The sequence below is a fragment of the Candoia aspera genome, chromosome 1, assembly GCF_035149785.1.
Source record: "Candoia aspera isolate rCanAsp1 chromosome 1, rCanAsp1.hap2, whole genome shotgun sequence".
In the NCBI taxonomy this organism is placed as follows: Eukaryota; Metazoa; Chordata; class Lepidosauria; order Squamata; family Boidae; genus Candoia; species Candoia aspera.
The window spans coordinates 226062338-226086095 of NC_086153.1; the positions used below are offsets into that span (position 1 = coordinate 226062338).

The 23758-nt window shown below is 40.2% G+C and overlaps 1 protein-coding gene and 1 long non-coding RNA gene across 4 annotated transcripts in view; one reads left to right on the plus strand and one right to left on the minus strand.

The window, feature by feature from the left end:
• Positions 1-17745, minus strand: part of LOC134487227 (uncharacterized) — a 22735-nt gene extending 4990 nt beyond the window's left edge. Inside the window, exon 1 of the long non-coding RNA XR_010066838.1 lies at positions 17428-17745. This is a non-coding gene — a long non-coding RNA (uncharacterized LOC134487227). The remainder of the gene's footprint in view (positions 1-17427) is intronic.
• Positions 16532-23758, plus strand: part of SLC11A1 (solute carrier family 11 member 1) — a 32766-nt gene continuing 25539 nt past the window's right edge. The window contains exons 1-2 of one of the 3 annotated variants that reach the window (XM_063288884.1): positions 16532-16639; positions 21760-21881. In XM_063288884.1, coding sequence (XP_063144954.1) covers positions 16621-16639; positions 21760-21881 — 141 coding nt within the window. In that variant the 5' untranslated portion in view covers positions 16532-16620. Of the gene's footprint in view, positions 16640-20533; positions 20595-21759; positions 21882-23758 lie in introns of those variants that run through there. The other 2 variants (XM_063288886.1, XM_063288885.1) reach the window with 2 other exon arrangements.

Genomic DNA, 23758 nt, shown 5'->3' on the forward strand with positions numbered 1-23758 from the left:
AGAAAGGGTTGATTCCTTTTTTAAAAATAAAACTAAAATGTACAGGAACAGCAAAGCAGCATCTGAACTTGTGGACAGAAAGTTGTATCAAAGCAACCACCCCAAGCCAGCAATAACGGGGGCCTAGAGCTAAAACCACATGTCCTTTCTGAAACTTCCTTCTGCCACATTTAAAGGTTAGTATCTCATGAGCATGTGAATTTGGTTCATAAATCTGTTGCATTTGTAATGCATTGCATTGGACAGCCTTGCCCACTATCTGTGTTGGACTTCAGGTGTTTTACCTGAGGAGGGGGGTAATGCTGCCCATTCCCAAAATGCCATTGGTTAATAAAATTGTGATAACAGGGTTGGAGAAAGGAAGAAAAGGGATTGGAAATAACCTTCTTTATAAAGGAAAATTAAAAGGATTTTATGACTTAACAGGATTTCTAATTTTCAGAGAAAATGACAGAACAGTCCTAATTCTCCAACCTATTTGCTTCAGGGGAACTGAATGAGGAAGCGATGCTCCTCCATAGGTGTACAGGGGCTCTGTCAGCAGAGGTGGAGGCACATTCAACCTGGAAGCTTTGCATATGCCTCTTGAAAGCATTATGGGCATGAATTGACCAGAAAAGCCCCACCCTCTGGCATTACAGAAGACTAGGAGGATGCCTTTTATAGCCAAAGCTGCTTATTCCCTCAGAGGCCCCAGGTTCAAGCCCATCAGCTCTGTCAGCATAGAGCTGATGTAGCTAGTTCACCCCACTGGCTTTATTAGAAAACAGCATTTCAAAAAATAAGGATTCATGAAAGGGGTGAATTCCTAATAAATCCACCCTCGCCTATCTTTTGCCTTGGCTGGTAAGGGTTTTGAAAGTGGAAGGTCATCTGCAGATTGTTGCTTCTCAGTTAAATTAGGATTGATGTTCCTGGGAGGATTGGAAGGAAGGAAGCCAAATTATGAGAGGGGGGATAAGGATGAGGAAAAAATGTGGTTTTCTGGAGAACTCTGTTTTCCAGAAAACAGCACTCAATTCAGAAAGGAGAAAAAAAAACCCAACAGAACTACTTCACACAGTATGTAGCTAATGGAATTCACTGCTATCATATTCTCTTGTTTATGTCATTTTAAGAAGGATTGGATACATTCATGATCAATGCTTATTAAAACTCGGTAATCAGAAGTGTGACAAAGAGTTGCTATCTTGGCCTTTCCTTCCAATAACAATGCTATTTTTGTTAGATGCCTATACATAAGTTCCATGAATAATTAGGTAAAGGTAAAGGTTTCCCTTGACGTAAAGTCCAGTCGTGTCTGACTCTAGGGGGCGGTGCTCATCTCCGTTTCAAAGCCTTAGAGCCGGCGTTGTCCATAGGACACTTCCGGGTCATGTGGCCGGCATGACGACACGGAACGCCGTTACCTTCCCACCGAAGCGGTACCTATTGATCTACTCACATTTGCATGTTTTCGAACTGCTAGGTGAGCAGGAGCTGGGACTAGCAATGGGAGCTCACCCCACCGCATGGTTTCGAACCGCCGACCTTCCGATCGGCAGCTCAGCGGTTTAACCCGCAGCGCCACCGCGTCCCCCCATGAATAATTACTCCCCCCCAAAACCCCAATTTCAGTTGACTGTTTCTTGTTGTAACATTTAATTTTACATCCTGGGCACTGTATCTTAATTACTGTGATAAGAACTCACTTCTTCCATCCTGATCATTTTGTTTTAGATATTTTTGTGCAGGGCCTGTATGCAAGGACAGAGATAGGCATGTTTCTCGCCAGTCATTTGTGGTCATCACAGAAGAAACATTTCGTGCTGCATCTCTGTGCTTGGCTTTAACCCCCGTTTGGCTCTCTGAGGGTGACTCAGCAAAACTAAATGAGGATGATGCAGTATCATGTGAGGCCGAACTTCTATATACAACCCAAGCACAAAGAAATTACCAACATTTGCAATCTTGGACTTTTCTTTCAATGACTATTTCATCTCTTGTTTGAATCTTATGAATGAACTTTGGCCCTGCTGAGAGTTACTGCCTTTCTTCATTATAATAGTAACCTATTGACTGGCTTGTTCAACAACTGAGTGACACCCTGGGCTTGGTAGCTGGGTGAAATTTTCTGCTAACTCTTATTTTCTTTCCAGAGTTTATTCTACCTTCCCCTCTGCTTCCACAGACTGCCATTTCTTCAGGTTTTATCCCATGGTCTATTAACAGTGTGGCTTACTTGCTTTACCAATGAAGTTTAACCATTTTGATGAGCACATAGAAGTGCTAACTTCAGTTTTGCTTAAACATGAATAAGGCAACTTTTGAAGGAGGAGAGTTTTGTTAGCCTGAAAAGGTGCTAACAGATTCCTCCTGATTAATGTAATCTTTGTATGTAGTAAAAGCTAGAAAAATCTCCCACTGTAAAATTACTCAGCCCTTCTTCCTGGAAACAGCATTTCTCACCTAGGAGGAAAAATACAGAGAATGTAGGCAGAGGGTAATCAGCTGCTCATAAGGGTAAGTCTCAGCCCACTCTCCCTTTGTACTTTAAAACACCCTGATCAGCAGATACTATTTCTCCACAGCAAATGAGTTTTCAGCTCCCAGGATCTGCAAAACAATTGAGCTGCATCCTCCTATGATGTTGCTGGCCATCTGACTATAGATTAATACCACCACAAAGGAGCACACCAAGCACCCCTTCTTTTGCAGAGATTAAGGATTGTTGTTGTTGTTGTTCAGTCATTAAGTCGTGTCCGACTCTTCATGATCCCATGGAACATAGCATGCCAGGCCTTCCTGTCCTCCACTGTCTCCCAGAAGTTACTCAAATTCATGTTCATTGCATCGGTGATGCTCTCTAACCATCTCATCCTCTGCCATCCCCTTCTCCTTTTGCCTTCAGTCTTTCCCAGCATCAGGGTCTTTTCCAGTGAGTCCTTTCCAAAATACTTTGGCCACCTTATGCGAAGAGAGATTAAGTTACATAGGATAATTTTTTCAAGCCAAAGTGGATTCCCGGTAGCACTTCGTATTGTGTTTTGCTTGTTGTTCTCATTTCCATTTTTCATTGTCTCAAGTTTCCCATGGATGTTTCTAGATCAGAAACCCCCATTGGCTAAAATATCTATTTTGCTCTGTTTTTGTTCCAGAAATGGATTGGTTGCTATAAATCATGGACCCCAACACTCGCCAAGCACAATTTCTCTGTGGCCATTCAGAGAACTGTGAAATCATAACATACAGCCTGATGGCATGCAGTTCAGTATCTACAGGGCTGGCTGGACCACCAAAGGCAGAGGCAGGCAGGCAAGAGTTCCCACTGGGAAAGCAGCCTACCTACAAGTTCTATAGAGCTGTAGGGCATGTCCTCATGTCCCCTACCCACAGCTTAAGCGATACCCCATAACTGTTTTGTCAGTCATGTTCTCATGATGAAGCTTTCATCTTGTTCAAAGGCCACTGAAGAAGCAACTTACATTCATCTTTAGCTGTTCCGGTGTTAGTTAACCCCTCTTCCTCACACAAGTCTTGTTGTCTGAATGGCTCATTGACAAAGTGGTCAGTGATGCAATTTGGGGCTAGGTTCTGCCCAGTTCCTTGTGATAAAATAGGTGGAAGTGACTCCATATTGAGGGCTAGCAGTTTAGTTATTGTTGTGTGGACCCAAAGAAGGGAGGAACCGATAAGGCGAGGTGTATGGAATTAGACAAGCCATTATGGGAACAAAGGGGTCGCTGTTATGACTTGATATGTGCTGATCTTGGCATCAACCCCAAGGAATGTGCATACAGGCATGGGACTGTGCATTCCAAGGCATGCCAAATTATAACAGTCGTTGAAAACTCCTGAACCCATCTTCTCCAACAACCCATGCTAGGGCTCAGCCAACATCTTCCTTTCTGGAAACATTCATTCTAATCTGGCTGTTTCTTGACTATGTTAGGAATGCTTCTTCTAAAAGGCTACCTTCATTTGTTCTGGTAGAAATATTGAATGTGGAGATTTAAAATGTTAATACTTCTGCTTAATATTACATGTGTATTCATATATATACCCACAAGTATAATTTCTGTTTGCCTCTGGTTTTGTTCTTGGTTTATTTTCCCTTTCACCTCTTGATGTTCTAGACTTGAGGTTTTGTTTCGCCAATAATAATAATTCTTCAATAATAATACCAATAAAACAACATTAAAAAGAAAATAATAAAGCAACTTGTAATAGGCTGTGAGAATAACCATGAGAGACAGGAGCAAAAGCCACAGCCTAGACAGTGGTCTGATAAAAGAAATCTGAGTCCGAAGTAGGAACGGGGAAAGGGTCTCAGAATTTACCCTCCCTAGTTCTCTGGAATGTAAAGGCAGGGGAGGGGGAAACCATTTCAGACTTGCAAGTTTTTGTAACTCTAACCTTACAATAAAGATAGCATTAGTAGTCTTGGTTTTGGTTTCCTGGTCTGGATTACCTTGAAAGGCTGACAGTACTATGGAGACATTCTTCCTTCTTGTTTAAGAAATACTGTTTAGTTCTGATATGTGCATAGACTTATTGGAGGGCAGGGTTGTAATGGAAACTATGTATCAACATTTTAGCACACAGTGCCTTTCCCAGGATCGCCATTTAGCTCTCTGTGTGCATGTGGGTATATGTGTGTGCCTTATCAACAGTTCATGACTGACAGAGCATCCAGATTTGCTGTGACAATCAAATGTTGAGGCATAAAGGTCAAGGAGCTTAATTTGCTGAATCATAAAGATAAAAGACACGCAACTGATTTGGAATATTTATTCATTTAAAGAGAAAGCATACAGATTCCAATTCCATGAATCCCATAGATATTACCCATGATACAGCACTATAGTTTCAACAGCTGTGTATGTATTTCATCAGTGTTTGAAACAGTACAGATCAATGGTATTTTGCCTTTTCATTAGCATCAAGAAGATATAATTTTGGATATTTACACAGCTAATCACAACAAGCCTACTAGTATTAACCAAATTATCATTCCAAAAATATTAAATGTTGGGATAACTTCACTCCTGTTCCTGCAACTCATCTATTCCAGGCAGCTCAAATATCCTGCCATAATCAGTGAGGTATAAAATAGTGATAAGTGAGAGACATATAGAACTGTTGTTCTCTGAAGGACCTACGTACAGACATTGCAAGGTCACTGTCATGAGCACCGTTGCGCTGATTGTGTCAGCACAACGGCACACACAACAATACAAGGAAATAGGGGCAAGGGATTAAAAAGATATGAAAGCAAAGACAAAGGCAAGCAACAGACACCGGCAACAAGGTAAGACTCCAGCCGAAAAGCCATTCAAAAAGATACATTGTAACAAAGGGTGAAACTGACGACGCCTGAGCACGAGGCACGCCTGGAGCTGTCAAAGAAGCACGGAAGATGATCGCCCGGCTCAAAGTCATCACCGGCCGGAGGAAGAAGATTAAGCAGACGCCCGGGGCAACAGCAGGGGCCCCGCGACCCTCACCCACCGGCCACGGAACATTCGGGGCTTGGGGCTTACACAACCCAAAGAGGGGGGAGCGCTGACCGGCGCGGGCTATTTAAATCCCGTACCGGCGCGCTCCCTCCACTCTCAGCTTTTCACTAGGCATGCACTATACTTAAATAAAACCAGAACCTGATTTCTCCTAAATCAGCGTCTGTATTTTATTGGGTAGCAGGCAGAGCCTGACGGTCACCCTACTGTATCAGAGTTCATTTGAAATGGTCAGCTGGTCTATTGCAATCTCCATTCCAGGCTTGCATATAGCCTGAGAAGGGTTCTCAGACCAGCCTGACAAAGAAAATTATGAATTAGATGCTAGGTCTCTGTCCTAGAGAAACCTAAAAACCATATTATTAAGGGTATTCTCATTCGAAGTCTGTATTTGTCAGCCCCACAATGTAGGTCAGGCCAAGAAACAAATTCCATAGAAGTCTGAAACTACTTTTATTAAGGTGGACTATTGTAACAGAACTTTGCAAGTCTGATTATGCTTCATCTCCTCCCTTCATCTGAATTAGGGGGCTGTCTGAGTCATGTATGCATTGCTTTTTCTTGCTTTAGGCTCAAGACATGTTTCGTTCCTCATTGCTTTGTTAATGGAGCTCTCCTCTCTCTGTCAAGGTCATCCTCTTTACTCTCTATAGTATTTGCCAGTACTAGAACAAATACTAAGAATACCTTTCCTTTTCCTTTTAGCTTATAGAATGTACCACTTACTCAAAATGTCAGTAATCATGTGGCTTCTGGAAGAAAAAATGGTGGATTGAAGATGGCTCCATGAAAAGCAGAGCCTATAACTGCAGTAGAAAACAGAGCCAGTGACTAGACCAGCTCTTTGAACCTCTCTGGACAAAGAGAGGACAGATCTCCTACAAATGCTCCTGACAGTTGCTCCTCACAAGCAGATCGCAAGACAGCAGTCTCCAGGGAGTTTTGAGCACTGGGAGATGAGGGAATAGCCATCCTGCCCAAACCGTGGTTGATGCCTTTAAAAGACACTAAGTTTGCACACTTCCTTTTCTAATCACATTTGGAAATTGCTTGTTAACTGCTTTTCAGCTATTAGAAACCTTTGGATTGACAAGTCTGAAAACATCGGATCAGTCTACCCTCAATCCTTAATGAAAGAAAATTTTAACTACAAGCTTAAGAACTTCTTTAAAAATTGAAATAAACAGCAAAAAGCTAAGACATTGATTTTAGAAGTAAGTAGTAAATTTATTTATTCGGTCAATGACCAGCAAAATTTAAAAAAAAAAAAAAACACAATCAGGAAATACAATAATAAACTACAAACAAAATATATCACATAATAATACAGCATTCACTCTGCTATTACTATATTAATATATTTGTTACCTTATGGGGTGAGCCTAAAACATTAGAAATTATATGGTAAGAACTTATAAAATAAAAGTAAAAATATATATCCCCTGACAATTTATCAATTAAAATATTTCAAATTTAAAAGTACTTTTTAAAATGAGTTATTTCCTTGTCTGGGTTTGTCTTATTTTCATTGCAGCAACACAGAATTTGGCAACTGTACACGTAATGTAAGGTTTTAAATCCTGAAGTAGATAGTTCACGTAAAAATTATCTGGATACCCAGGGAGTTTTTCTATTAGGGGCAAAATGTAAAATGACCTGATATCCCTATAAAATTTACAGTGTAGCAGTACATGTAAAATGATTTCTACTTCCTCTTCACCGCATAGGCAGATACGCTCAGCTGTGGGGACTTTGTTGTATCTGCCTTGGAATAGTGCAGAGGGGAGAACATTGAATCTGGCTTTAAAAAATGCGATTCTCAACTTAGGAAATGTTAAATTTAGGAGATATCTTGCTGGTTCCCCTACGCCCCTGTTAATCCAGATTCTGTTATGTTGTGGGAGCCTATTAAGTTCATTCTGGAACTCCATGTCCTTCATTCTTTGGATGACTAATTGTTTGGCTTGATCATAGCCTAATGATGTTAAGAATAGAGGAGAGAGTCCATACAAAGCCAGCTTATATTCTACCGCCTGCTTCCAGGGTGAAGAGAAATTATCTACTAGGACTAAAGGAGTTAGACCAACTGAGAAAAATTGGATTTTTAGCCAATTATTTATCATCAGCTTCCAGGACCTCACTTGAATTGACAGCATTCCTGTCTCGAGCCTTAACTGGGCATTTGATGTACCATTGGGTGCAGCCAAAATTAATTGCAGGAATTTTGTTTGGACTGTTTCCTGCGGCACCTTCTTCATATAAATTCCTATTTGTGCCCCATAAAGAATTTGAGCCAATGTTTTGGCCTCAAAAAGTTTTAGAGCTGCAGGTACTAATTGTCCTCCACCAGTGTAAAAAAAACGTTTAATGGTGTTCATTGACCTGAGGGCTGATTGCACTATGTAGTTCTGGTGTGCATTCCAAGTACCTTTTGAGTGGAAGACCACCCCAAGGTATTTAAATACATTGACCTGTTCTAATTTATGCCCTTTGACTTTCCAGGAATGCTGCCTAGCTCTCTTGGCAAAAACTAGAATTTTTGATGCGTCAAAGTTGAAAACCAAATGGTTTTGTCTGAGGTACCTTAGTGTTGCTGCAATTGCTCTTTTCAATCCAGTAGGGGTTTGCGAAATTAAAGCAGCATCCTCAGCATATAGGAGAATCGGAATTTTACACTGTGCTAGGTTGGGTGCATGAATATCCATGTTGTGTAAGAGGTCCACAAATGAGTTAATATAGAGATTAAAAAGGGTGGGGGCAAGAATACATCCTTGTCACACTCCTTTCTGCACATTTACTATGCCGGAGAGGGTCACACCTCACTCTTAAAGTGGAATTGGAATATAATTTCTTCATGAAGTGGAGAAGGCGCCTATCAATAGTTGTATTTATTTTTTTTTCCCCCAAAGGACATTTCTGGATATTGAATCAAAGGCATGTTTAAAATCAAGGAAGGCTACAAAGAGGGATGATTTCTTTTTGTACGTGTATTTTTGTACAAGATGATGGAGTACCAGTATATGATCTACTGTTGATCTCCCTTCTCTGAAACCCGCCTGTTCATCTTGAATTATGCCCTCTGTCTCAATCCAGTCTCGTAATTTGAGATTTAAATGTTTGGCATATAGCTTACTAACAACACTCAAAAGGCTAGTGGGCCTATAGTTGCATGGCTCATTCTTGTTACCCTTTTTATAAATTGGGACAATGATTGCCAGCCCCCAGTCTCTTGGGATGTGGCCAGTCTGGTCTATAAATGTGAACAGAGATGCTAGCAGGGGTGCCCACCAACTAGAGTTCTTTTTAATCATTTCGGGCATAACACAATCAGCACCTGGAGCCTTGTTGACCTTAAGAGATTCGATCAATCGGGATGCCTCTTGGACTGAAACTGGTGGCCAATTCTGAACTTGCTCTAGATCAATCTGACTCTCATTCTCAGTGCTGGCTGGGTCTACATATAACTCTCTGAAATATTCCTCCCAAGCTTGAGTTGGTACCTGATTAGATGGAGAGGTCAGCGATTTTCCCAGCCCTCTGGTAATATACCAGAAAAGGGATGAGTCTCTCATCCTGACTGATTGGATAAGTTTCTGCCAGGACTCCTGCAGTGCTGATTTTTTCTTTTCTTTTAAGAGAGATTTATACTGAGTTTTTAAGTTCTTTAAGAGATATATTTGGTCCTCTGAGGGGAGGTTTTTACTATTTCTATAAGCCCTGTTATATGCCCTTCCAATCTGAGCGCACTCCTGATCAAACCAATTTTTATTTTTTATACCCCGATTTCTAAAGCGTTGTTGTGTTCCTTCATAAAAAAATGAGTTAAGGTTAGCCATTAACATTTCATACCCTTCTTAATATGGTCTTTGGGAATTATTATTTAACAGGTGTGCACCAATTTCTATAGTTTCTGGAGCTACCATCTGTAATGAATGCCTATTCTAAAACACTCTCAGACTCATGAGCAGGAATTCAAAGATATCTGATTTATTAAAGAATAGTATGCAGGATCTCAAAGAAAGCTGAGAATGATAAAAGTGCACCAAATGCAAACTAAAAACCCCCAGTACAAACGAGATCCCTCCTCCCGTAGAATCTTCCCAGGCTCACAATCCCAGGTGCTCCTAACGGCTTCTGATGGTCCGCGGGAAAAGTCCTTGAGCAGAGCACATAACCCAAACACATTCCATTGAAATGAACATAGATACAGAGCTTGGCACAAGGTTTCACAGCAGCTCCCTCCCAAACAGAAACGCGCGTCAGCACCATGGCATGTGAAACGTTACGATGTATACTGTACATTGAAACAGTGAACATGACACCATCCAATTGGCAACTGCCATTGCATTCTTATTGTTCCATTTAATTTGCACCTCAGTGTTATTATTTTCAAGCATTGGGGGAAAGGTTGTTTCTGCTCTAATATATTTCCAGGGAAGTGATGTAGTTAATGTTAAGGGATGATGATCACTTTCTAGTCGTGGATCTACCTCCAGCTGCTGTAGGGCTTTTAGAAGATCACATGACACAATCCAGTAATCGACCATGGAGCTCCTTCCTGCCCCCCAATAAGTGTATTCTGCCTGGTGGTCCCCTTCTACAGAGCCATTAAGAATATACAGCTCTAGTCGAGCAGTCATCTGTCTAGCACACAGGCCAGCCCAGTTAGTTTTTGAATCCTTAGATACTCTTGTATACAAAGGTTCCTCTAAGATATTCTCCTCATAAAAAATCTTGAATTGGCGAAATAATGCATAATCATTTGGTCCCATCCTTGCATTCAGGTCCCCACCAATTATTATTGATGCTGCAGGATATTTATCTAAACAGATAAGGATAAAACTTTCTATACTCTCCCAGGTGGTATTAATCTGAGCATATGTTTTAAAAGGGGGAATATGAATATTAAAAAGCAAAATTTTAGCTTGGTTAAATGAAAGCAAAGAGGCCACTACCTGTGGCTTCAGCGGGGACCATGATACAGAAATTGTAGCGCTCTACTGACTAAAGTCACAATACCACCCTTAGGTCTCCTTCCTGCCTTGCTTGGGGTAGCCAGAATTGAATTAACCCAATAGCCATCTATCTCCACCTCTGATGTGTCCCAGGTTTCCTGGAGAAAAAGAATATCAAATCGTGACAAGTAATCAAAAAAAGGTTGGTCTTTTGATGGTGCTGCCCAGCCTGCGATGTTCCAAGTTAAAAGGAAGATTACATCAGCATTTGAAAACTGTCATAAGGCTTGTTTTTGATGAGCCAATGATGTAAACTCATTATGTTGAGCTGGAGAACCAGAAGTGAGAGGCCGAGCCTCAACCAAGGATTGGCTTATCTCTTGTAGATTCTGTATCTGCTCCTGGGAATGTTTCTCTGAAGGAACGCATTTAACAAGGTGCTGGTCAGCATCTGTCTGTGATAGAAATTTCTGCCTCCTCAATTGTTTGCATGGACTGAACCCCGTTTATTTCATATGGACTGGAACAGTTGTTGTTTGGGTGTCGCTTTTCCTCCATGTCTTTGTCCACCAAGTAATGGTAATTAGTGTCAGTAGTTGGAGTCACAAGATCAATAAGAGGTTCTGCAGTTGCAATAGTGTCAGTAAGGTTTTCTTAAGATCTTCTAGCTTGTATATAATGTTGTCTTGTCCCTTCCTGGGCAGAGAGCCAAAGGCACTGATACGGCCTGCTTCAGCAGAGTCAGCCTCGCTGTCTGTTTGAGGAGGAGGTTGACTCTCACTGCCTTGCTTTTTCAAGGTCTTATGAGGGGAGGGAAGCTTGCTAGCTTCTGTTGCACTTTTGGTGTGGGAACAACATCTGAGTCCAGCAACACCAAATAAAGGATTAACTGTTACCTCGCGGAACACTGGTGGGAAAAATTTGAAGAGATGCTAAATATGATCTCATCTTGAGTATCATAGCTGGGATGGGAGGCTGTTTAGAAGATAATAGAATCCGTTTTTGATTTTGCACTTTAGGGAGCCATTCAGTAGCATCTAGATCTATCGTTCTATGATGACAGTGCAGGAGTTGCCCTAATGAGATTTTAATTGCTCTCCTAGAATCCCAACGTCCCGTGTTGATCTTGTTCAGGGAGACACAGAGAGCAACCTGCCATGTTTGCAGCATGCGTTTTTGCTTGCAAAAAAGTTCCTCAGCTGAACCCGCCATGGAGTTGGTACATATTTTACCTCCTTTTGCCTTACCAGAGGGTTGGGGTTCGCTAGTACTGTTATCGTCAGGACATTTCTTGCTTTTATCAGTTTGTGTTCCTTTAATGACTTGCCCTTTAGCCAAGCATGTACCAGGGATGTCTTCCTTTATCGTGGCTTCTGCTTTTGATTTAGTAATGGCAGTAAATTCAGCGTCACGTTTAAAAAAGAAAGCTTCAAAGTCTTTTTTTAGCATATCCAGATTGTATTTAATACCAGACAACTGCTCAAACAATGTGGTAACGGTTTGGGCTGTGGGAAGGCGTTGCTTTGCCATGTATTCTGTTGTGTTTTCCCAGGGGAGTCTCTCCAAATTCTTTTTTTGTATCCTGTTTTTAAACTTATTTTTATTTCCCTTGAGATTATTGGGTGAGCTAGCTAATTGTTCCAGAGGCCCAAAATGAGAGTCCAGGATGCTCCCATTTTCATTTAGCTCATCCCTAATAGAAAGTGGAAGGTCTAGCAGCTGCTGCTTTTCCAGCTCGGTTTGGAAATCCCTTTCGAATGATTCAAAGGCTGCTGTGGGGGGAGTAGGAGAAGACTTTGTGTTACTTACAGTTTTCTTTCCTTTGAATAGTTCTTCTATTTTTGGTTGTTTCACAGACTTCGAAGGAAAAAGAGAGTTTGGGCTATTTCCATGACGATTCTTCCTTTTCCCCATGTTGTTAGGTCCACTCTGAAAGTTTTGCTGATATCTTTTACTCCACGCTCATCTCACAGTGGAAAGATGTAGATATAGTTGAAAAGGTATAATATAAAAATCAAATTTAAGGGCTACAATATCCTAAAAACTTATTATAACTAAAATTATCAAAAAGGAAACAAAAATAGCTAAAATAAACTATTTAAAAGTAGTGAAATTCTTAAAAAGGCTGGAGCTTAAAAGAACGTGTGTTACTTGATTGCTGGGTTGGCTCTCCATTGATTTTAGAAAGTTATAAATAGTTAAGGGTCCAGATAAATTTGAAATAAGATTTTGGAATTAATTATAAAGAGTCCTGCCTGGGGGAAAGTTGACTTCTTTTTGAATTTTTTTTAAGACTTACAGTAAAAGAAATTAACAATTTTAAAACTTGGACACTGGGGGAAACTAAAGATTTTCATTAAAGGAGAAGAATACATAAACCTGATTAACAGCTACAGAATGACACAAAATACTTTTGTGAAGGATACTTTTGAAAAATGGAATCAGAAGTTAATATCAACAATGTCAACAGCGATATTTGTTTCTATGGATAGACTGTGTCCAAAAGATGTTTTGGAAAAAATGGCACAAGAAGGACAAGTTTTATCTGTTAAGTCAGAGACAGAATTGGCACTGAAAGTCTTCTGCTGACACAGGACTGAAATGACGATGTTTTACGGATTTGTTTATAGATAAGAGATGGGATATGGGAAAAAGAGATCATTGGTTATAAGTTAAGTGGAGGTGAGAAGTTACTAAAATTGTTTATACTTGTTGTGGTGAAGGTAGGAAGTCACTTCTTTATATATTTCTTTTCTTTTTCTTTATTATATTCTTGTTTTTCTTTCTTTTTTACACCTTCCTATCTTCAACTTTTCTTTCTTTCTTCTTTGCACTTTCTATTGCTTTCTTTCTGCTCTTCTTTCTTTCTTTTAGTTTGTATTAGTTTTTACTATTGCGATAATAATATTCTATGCATATACTGTATGTATACACATATATCAATAAACTTGTACAGTTTCTAGTTGAAGTTTCCAAAAACTCCAAATACACCAAAGATGTATGTGGGCTAGATGGAATGACCATGATAGTGAAGAAATGGTTGCTAACTAAACAGTAGTGGCTGTTAAGTGTGGATGCATTGTCTCCCTGGAGTACCTGAGTTCCAGATAGATCCTCCTTTGACTCAAGCTCAGGTTTTGGTGACTTCGTGGTCTGATCCTGTTTAGGTTTTTGAGATCAATCAAAAAGATGCTGCCCCATATCAGAGCAGTTAGGGGGGAGACTAGACCAAATAGCAGAGCAGCTCTAACCTTCTGTAGGAGGAACACCCTGCCCATTTGTTGCACCAAATGAAGGCTGCTGGCCAAATGGCTGAAAGAAATCCCATCTTTCGGGCAGAAGTATGGTTTTTCAGAGGCACCCCAGTTCTCAATATTTCTTGTAAACGGTCCCTCTAACAACAGACCCTTGCTAGCTCATGTGAATTTCATGGTGTGGTATTTTTCCATCACCTTCTGGACTGATCTATGTTAATGTGCAAAAGTCATTCTAGTTCCCCTCTGCCTGCAGGGACACTTGTCTAGACACCACAGGCTCAGTCCAAAGATAACAAGACCCAAAGCAGAAGCCATAAGGCACCACAGTGAAGTTCAAGCTCTGAGAAAAGCAGTAATGCAACTAATTGGACAAAGGTGAGATTTTTTTTTCTCTCCCACTTCCTCAAAAAGCTGTAAAACTGTTCAATATCTCTTGCATTACAGGAAGTGCTCTCACGTTTTGCTAGGAAAAATTGAATCAAAAGTTGGGTTCTCGGAGAGTGGCAGCTGCAACATCAACTGAGAGATGTCCAAATGGCCTTCCTTTCCTAGTCCTTGCCAAGGGCTTCTGCTCTTGTCAGAGCTCTTATGCCTGCCATTCAACTGGCCAAGCTTTTTCTCTTGCTGCCTGGCATATGTCAATGAGAGGGACAGGCTGTTTTGGTACATGGCTGGTACAACATCATGCAGACGTGAAAATGAGCAATGTTCTATCAAGATCTAAACTTTGCCAACTTCTTAAACCTGGATTCAACTTCAGTGATCCCAGTTAGATTCGGTGATGATAATACAGTAAAAAAACATTAAAAAAACAGACTCTTGCATTGAGCATGCATATATTCAGTATACATATATTCCTAACCTTGGACTAGATTACTTCCAAGGTGCTTTCCAGTTCTATCATTCTATCATTCTGTGTTAGTTTGGGCTCCTGGGGCAACATCTGGCAAGGGGAAGACTAGCATTATCCATTAGCCAACATAAAGGAGGAGCCACTTCAAATGCCTGTCCTCCTCTTCCCACCCTGGTTCATTTTCTTTTGTACTGTGCCTCGTAATGCCTGCTCCAGCACTTCCCTTTCCTTATATGTACACCTTAAAGTATTTATATTAGCCAACCATAGCTATTACATATTGCATCCTCACTGGCTACTGTTCCTACTATTGCTGTATCCAGTCCTTCCGCTGCAACTGCTTATCTATTATGGAGGCATCGCATGCTTCCCCAGAGAAGGGAGTCAAGATCTTTTACATTCAAGACAGCCCAAGATACTGAGGAAAGTGGTCAATAACGCTGTGTTCAATCTCTTGTCACTGGGGCAGAGAGAAGGCAGGGAAATGCCCTGAATGATTGTCTTCTTGCAGAGGCTCTAGGCATGATTGAACTGGCCCGGACTGTTTGTGTCTCCAGACATGCTAGGAGGATTCCTTGGGGCAGGACGACGCTATCCTTTTACGGCAAGCTTCCCCACTGCAGTCACTGAAGCTATTCAGTAAGCCACTGCCAAGTTAGATTTTAAAATGCACAGCGGACCTTTAGTAAATCCTAGGTTAACCAAGATTAAATCATCATCATCATCTTCATCATCATCATCTACTTACCCAGTGAGAAACTAGTATTTGTTATTGCAAATTACTCTTTTGGTAATTACAGTGTTTTGTTTTCTGCAGTTGTTATGTTGATATATAACAATTACAGAAAACAAGACACCGAACTGGCTGTCATATATAAGAATAGCAACATACATTAATTTTACATATAAAATTAATGTATGTTGCTATTCTTATATGTAAAATTAATGTAAATTGCTATTCTTATATATGACAGCCAGTTTGGTGTCACAGTTAAAGATGCTGAATAGAAGCTGGGACACTGTGAGTTCTAGTCCTGCCTTAAACACAAACATCCTGGTGATTTGGGGCCAGTCATTCTCTCTCAAGCTCTAGGAAGAAGGTCCTGGCAAGCCACTTCCAAAGCAATTCAGTACAGTAAAGGACGGTGTATGTTAGAGGAGGAATGGGTCAAAGAGAGGCCATTCAGAAGTCAGGGCCAGCATCAGGCTGTGATTTACTAATGCTTCATTCAGTGGCAATCTAGTTATTGCAGTTATTAAAGGTCCACAAGTCCTGCCAGAAAAAAGGTAGTTATATTTATAGGAGCCCATGAGGTCAGCATACATCAAATTACAGATATAATCAAGGACAATCAAGGAAATGTGTTCAGGCTGTCTGGATTCTTAGTCTTCCCTCATCACCAGATGTGATTTCCAGGTATTTCTTCTTCAGATGTTCCAAGATCAGAGCATCATCACACTGAAGGCTCTCTTTTTTAAAATCCAAAATGAATTTCTTCCATTTATGGTACACAGAGAAAGTCTCCTCTGAAGGTCTTCCTGCACAAATAGCACGATGTGTGTGCAGGGGCTCTTTTGGATTGTTGGACCCCAGGCCTACTTCCTTGACAAAGCTCTGCCTTGCCCCAAACACTCAGCTGCTTGAGGCACAGAAGCATATAATCAATTGCTGGTCAAGTTATTCTGTCACCCAGTACGGAAAATCTCAAAAGTATCTCTTCAAGTGCCAGTGACTAAAAGTGTCCCTATAATAAAACAAAACCAGATAAATTGCAGTTCTGTCATGATGCTCAAGCTCTGCTGCTGAGACATATGCTTCTGTCTGCCAAACACTGTGTGCAAGGGAAAATTATACTACCGTATGACTTTCTTTTTGGGAGCACTTCCTCCTTTTACGTTATTGTGAAATCCTGGACTAACCAAGATGAGCTCACTGTGAAGGCTTCCTTCCTTTACACTGGCTTCTCTGTTACTGTACTCGAGGGCATGTGGTGACTTCTCAGCTTTTATCATCTGTGGAGATCTAGCATTGCATCTGATCTGAAGATAACTTTTAAATGGAATCACAAGATTCAGGTAGATTTCACCAAATTGTACTCATTTATTTCTGTGATAAAAATTACATCTTCTGTTCCTCTTGTAATTTTTTAATTGATATTCATTTCTTCCACAGACATCTATTTGACTTCAACAGTACAGAAGGAAAATATAAATGTATTATGAGTGTACCATTACAATGATTTCTATAAAACAGTTTGCATTTTCATGCTTCATCTATTTTTCTGTTTTTTCAGTTGATTTATACCGGGTAAATTTATAGGCTGCAATCTTTATCCACTTGCTGTGAATAAGCTTCATTTAATTCAATGGAACTTAATTCTGGGTAGATATCCTGTATATAGAATTTATTTATTTATTTATTCAATTGATACACCACCCATCTCACTATAAAAGTGAGATTATTTATCTCATTAGGACCACTCAGCCCTGCAAAACCCATTTCTTACATAACTCTTAGCTTTTAAATGTCTGCCTCTTACCCAGCTGTTAAAATCACCAAAGCATGCTAAGAAAATGAACAAACAAAAATGTAACAATAATAAAATTGTGAGATAATTTCTGCTTAACATATAACACAGATTTGTAAAGGTCCCATAACTTTAGACTATGGTACAATTGTGCATTTTTCAACACGGTAACCACTTGAGTTGCATAAACACAATGTTTAAGCTCTTTTGAGGTGATTAACCTGAAATCTGTGATCTCAAGAACATCCTAGATTTTAATCAGCAGTGGTAAGTGTGTGCTGGCTGACATGGCTTGTTCTGGATGTTACTGCTATTCATTTAAAAAGGGATACTCACAGAAGAGAAGAGGCAACCAGGATGTTTCCAGAGCTGATTATTTCAGCCCTTCTTTTCTTGAGTTCCATTCCATTGGGTTTCCTTTGTTTCCTAATGGAAGAAAGGGGACCACGCACCAAAAACTTCCTTTGCTGAATTATAGATCGGAGGAGATGGGTTGTCCCCTTTTCCTTCGGCCAGAACTCTGTGCCATTCATACAAATCCAGTGCTTCACCCTGGAGAGCTGGGAAGTTTCACCACTTGAACCGTTGTTTAAGTAGTTACTGTTGAGTTAAACCACAGCAGCACCTCCAGATGTTGTGACACAGTGACTAAGTTTACCCATCATCTTAAGTCATGTTTTGTTAACAAAATGCTTGTCAAGCGCACAGTGGCTTAACATGATGTATGTTTTCATGCTCGAACCAGCAGGTGGCAGTAGAAGGATTTCTCTTTTTGATCTTTGAAGTTCCAAGCCAAGGGCTAGAGTCAGCCAAACTGAAGCCATTACATGTAGCTCAGAACTTCTCACCCTAACAGTGATTTCAACCCAAAGAAATTACATCCTAGGAATTCCACTGCAAAACTTAGTGGTCATCTAAATATGAGGACAACTGCGTGCTCACAGATCTCACAGCCATAAGACTGAGCTGCAGTCAACTGGCTCTCATCAAAGAGCAAAGGCCCTGGTTCTACTCCGTCAAAGCGGGGTCCTTCCTCACTTAGCAAGCCTGAGTGGACTCCAGGCCTTGTCGGGGCAATAAAAAGGCTACATGGCATAACGCTGTCTCACTCTGACTCGCTCCACCTTCTCTGGTTTGGTTGTGGAATGAAGGTCTGCAAATGACAGTCTGGAGGCAAGACCAAGGCCAGTGTCAAGGACGAGGGGATAATACCTGTGTTACCAAGACATTCCAGGATGCTACAGACAAGGCCACTGAGGTGGTAGTGACTGATTAGTGCTTAAGAAGTTGGCCATTTTGAGAGTCCAGATTGAGAAATTGAAACAATGTCCCTGAAAAAGGCGGTGGCAAACCCCTTGTCTATTATGCCAAGAAAACATGCATGGACATATTAATGTAACTCACTAGAGCAACTTGAAAGTAACTTGATTTACTTCCCTTCAAGCAGATCTGCTGCCTCTCTTCCCCCAGAACCAAGCTTGCTTAGAATAGCCCAGCACCCAGACATATAATTTTACTGACTGATGTGACTAATAAGAAGCACCCCAAGCATTCATATTATTTATTCACTAGATTGATATTCTGCCTCTCCTCCAGGAGCTTGAGGACATATACATTACATTCACTCCATCAATTTTCCCCACAACAAACTTGAGAGGGAAGTTGGGCCGACAGAACGACTGGCTCAGGGTCCCCACTGAGCTTCTGCAGCTGAAGTTGGACTTGAACCCAGTCCTAGACCAGTACCTTAACCATTACACCACGTTGGCTCTGTAGCATCTTCCAACAATTACTGTACAGTAAAGCAGACATCGAAGCCCCATCAAACGTGAAACACAACAAATGAGCTTTTCTTATAGGATAGCTGCTAGGGAGGGTGGCTACTCATGTTCTGTAAGATGCTGAATCCTTTCCAGCATAGATTTTAAGTGTGGAATGATAGCTCATATTGGATGCAAAGAGTACCAGCCAATCAATGCTCTTACTCTCTGTTCCAAACCGGTCAATCATTCAGTGTACTATGCACACAACTTCCAAACTTTGTGAATTAACTTTAACCTTTCCTTCACAAGAGAGAAGCAAACAGGGTTCTACAGTATTGTTCCTACCCACCCACCTTTATCTCTTGTGTGTGTGTGTGTGTGTGTGTGGCGGTTTGTGAAATATCCCTCCCATTCATCTAGCACGTGTGTGTGTGTGTGTGTGTGTGTGTGTGTGGAAAGGAAGCTTGGTTCTGAAAACTATTAGCCAATGAAGGGAGGAGCCTGGAAAACTGCGCCCTCACCATGGCACCAGATCAGCATTGCAGATGTAGATCAGCAACCCCCAGGAGGATTTTATGCAGAGAGAGCATAAAGTGGTGTACTTGCTGCTCCAACGTATAGGTGGGGTCTGGAAAAAATAATTGTCCTCCTTTTGAAATAGTTTTATCTGCTATACTGTACCTCTCTTTGGTTTGATTATTCATTATATTGCTTAACATTTCATGGGTGACATCATTTCTAATTGAACTCCCCTTGAGCTTTGTGCTGAGGTTGGAAGGTGTGTTATAAAACCTGTTTAATATATTCATTCACTTAAAAGAAGTCTGGCAAAAATAATCTCTCTTTCTGTCTCTCTCTGGGTCTTGCTACTGCCTAGCATTATTTCTGTTTGGTGGACTAAGCCAACATAGAGACTCTGCTAAACTAAGAATTTACACCTTGTGCTTCATAAGGTACCATACATAACAGCCCATATTTTCATGTACGTTGTTATTAATTTTTGGCATCTGACTGGCTAATGCCCCAAATGGTTTTCTTTAGATAAATGAAAATATATATCTTTTTAATCCCCAATCGCTATGCAACAAAAGAAGTATCTTTAAATATGGGGAAAAGTACAATGAATAGATGGAATGCTGGAAGTTAGATTTTTATCATTTGGAGAAGTTGAAAAAAATATCTGCCCAAAGTTTCCATAAGAATAATTTACTTGTATCTGCAAAAAAATAACATTTACATTTCCTCACCTGACTCATTAATTATTTTTTTCCTTTGAAAAGCAAAAGATCCCACGTAGCTATTTTAATATGTGTCTTGAGGGCTGGCTCAGAATATGTGGAGTCCTTGGTGCTCTCTGAGCCTTGTTGTTTTCTTGCAGACGTTTCATTGTCAGACTAGGCAACATCTTCAATGTGCCATTCTCTTCGATTGGCTCAGAATATGTATAGCAATCTAACACACTTTATGCAGGTATCCAGCATAGGAGTTTTACATCAACCCTTTCATGGTCAGAACATTTTCAGATCTTGCAATCAATTGCTGATGCCCATCCCTAGCTGAACATGCAAATGCGATTTCACTGCTTCGGAAGTATCAGCATGGACTTACCAAGCTGGTTTTTCCAGACTGTGAGCCTCATCAGAAAAAAGACTTTTTGCTTATAAATCAGATAGTAGTAAAGTAAAGTTACTTGGGCTGTACATGAACTAAGTAGGAAGAGATATGCAGGAACGGGGTAAGGTATGGATATTCCTTCTTTAGTATCTTAGAACTGATATAAAGATATATTTATATTTGTAAGCATTTTTTACTTCTTTTTCTCAAGATGAAGTATGTACTGACAAAGGATTTCCCATTCTCTTGGAAGCAATTCTGTGGCTGTCTGGAGACATGCCTTTTACTATGAAATCACTCAATTTCGTTTTTCAAGTTGTACTGAGAAGGGCTGTCCAGAGAAGATCTTCCATTTGACACTCTCCCATGTTTCAAATTAAATGAGGAAAAATTGAGAAACAGCAGACTTTTTTGCGGGGAATGGTATGAGAGGCCAACTCTTTGGAAGCACTTTCTCTGTTTGTTTCATTGTGGGTGATTGTGTTAGGATCACTGGTCCCAGAAAGATAGTCAACTGAATTCTCTGACTACAAACCATTTTGTGATGGTTCTGAGAAGTGGGAAGTTGGATATGCCATATCTGAGATTGGCATAGCAAGCATTCATGGAGACAGAAGTTCAGTGATCATCTGAGATGACAACTATGTTTTTTCCCTAGGAACTCTTCTCATTATTGCAGGCTAGTATTACAGTGTGTGCACAATGCAGGCATAGTGCTTCAAACGGCATGTTCCCATTGAAATTCCCACCTTTTCTCCTATAGGACACTTCTTATGTGATTACAGGACCTCACAGAGGACATGTCCATCAGTAGCTTTTAAATCATGATGATGGCTGAATACAGAACCTGATTGTTCAGAGGCAGCATACCATTATATAATAAATGTTGGGGAATCATAGCAATGGAGGGCAGTGGCCTTCATGGCTTGATAATACGTTTCTCAGAAATATATGGTAGGCCAGTCTAGGAAAAGAGGTTGTTGTTCCTTTGATTTGCTCCAGCGGGTCCTTGTTTAATCACATCGTGAACTTCTCCACTCCTTTTACTGGCTGCTGCTATCAAGATTTTAAGTACTTGCAAGGTGTTGATATTGCATCAAAAGTGTTCTCTGCCCGTGGGAGAGCTGAAAATTGGGGAGGGAAGGAATTTTCATACTACAAGAAAATGCTAGGCACTGCTATCATAGCAGAAATCATAGTGGTATTGCATCAGTCACTACAGGACATTTTTTAGGGATCCATTCATTTGTGTCTATTTCTATTGACCGCTCCTTGCCTTTAAATTTCCTAGGCAACAAAATTAGAAGGAAAACTCAGTATGGTGCTACTGATTCACCAGAACCACATGATCGCCAGGCAGACCAGGATCAAACCTACTTGGATGAGAGGATCACTATTCCAGATGTTGGTGGGGTAAGCCTTTGGCTATGAGTTTGCACATTGATTGTTGTCCTGGGGTTGCACTCTTGACTGTGGACATGGAGTTCACCAAAAAAGCCTTTTGGAACTATCAGCTCCACAGCATATCTGGGCTCACACAGCATGCTAATGAACCACATTATGGCTTGAGCATGACGGGTAAATCCAGCCCTTCTGCAGGATTGACTGTAACCAACTCCTCTCTTTGATTATTATCCAGATAGGCTGAGAAGTGAAAAAGCATACAGGAAAAGGCCATGGCAAACTCTTTCAGTAGTATTGGGTTTTTTTAAAAAAAGAACTGGATATATGCATAGTCCCCAGCACTGGAGCTGAACTCAAAGGAGACTTTACTTTTTACTTAGAATTAACAATATCTGTGTTCTGAGGATCTAGGGAAATGTGGGCTTTGAACACTGGAAGATAGAGAGCTACTGGAAATTATTGGAGATGAAAACAGGCCACTAGTCCCTAAAAGGATTCTTGATATTTTTAGATGCTCCATTGACAGTAAAATCCTTCCCAGTCTATCTTCTCCCATTACTGCAAACCCTTGATAGAAAAAGGACCATTGTCACTTGCATGCTTTGCAGGTAACACTCCCAGGTTCAATTCCTGGCTGAAGTTGCAGATTTCAGTTGCTGATCAGTTCCAACCAGCTTTCCTCATCCAGGAGCCCTCTAAGCATGTTTGGTTTTGCCTCCCTTAATTCCCAACTGGTGTGGTTAAAGCCACTTCAGAGTCAGACCTGAGGCTGGAAAAGACTAACGTAATCATATCTTATATGATATGCTGCTTATATTTACATGAAAACCATCCAGTTCCGATTCTATGCATTTCCAAATAATATAGTGTTTTCCATTTGGGGCTAGCAAGCAGCAGTAAACCTCTTTTTATTTTATTAGATAGTATTTGATTACACTTGCCACTGCAATTTTGAGAAATGATGACTTTCTTATTATTATTATTATCCAAATTTTGCTACTGCCCATCTCCCCCAAAGAGGGACTCTGGGCAGTTTACAATAAAATTAAAACTATAATAAAACTATAATAATAAACAATTAAGATCCTATAAAAAACAATTTACAAATATTGTAAATTTTTAAAAAGGAGCTAGAGAACACAGCACAGCAGGTGGTACCATCTAACCAGCTCTGATTGATCTTGAAAAGTTAAGCAATGTCGAATCTTCTTGGATGAGCAACCATCAGCAAGTCGCAGAGCTGTAGGATAGCTTGAGAAGTTGAAAAGACATCCCAGAAAAAGGCATGGGCAAACCATCTCTCTGCTGTTGCCAAGAAAACTACATGGAGCCATCAGGAAGCAAGTTTGAGTCAAAGAAGACTTTACCTTTTACCACATTGGAGAATGTCTCTTCTCTACTACCTACAGTGGAGGAATAATTGGTGAAGATGATGGAATTTGCTGAAATGGCCCAACTGACTGCTTTGATTAGACAAAAGACAATATCTACATTTATTGCTGACTAGAACCCCTTATAGACTTTTTGTGTGAAACAGAAAAAAATGAATTTATGATTTATGGTTTTAACAATTAGGAAGAATAGATTATAGAAAGAAATAGGTGTATGTTGTAACCACAGAGCCAGAGGTAAACTTATAATTGTACTTATAACTGCTGTAAAAAAAATCAGAAGTTACTCCTTATATTTCCTTTTTCCTTTGTTTTTGTTCTTTTTTTTAATCTCCCTCTTTTACTTTTACTTTTTCTTACTTTATATTAGTTTCTATTAGTTTTTTATCTTCTTTCTTAAAACTTTTAATAAAATTATATTAAAAAAGAAAGTTGGGTGGCTGGAAAGATTTAGAACATATGAAAAAAATGGGATGGGGGCTAAGGCTATTTTCA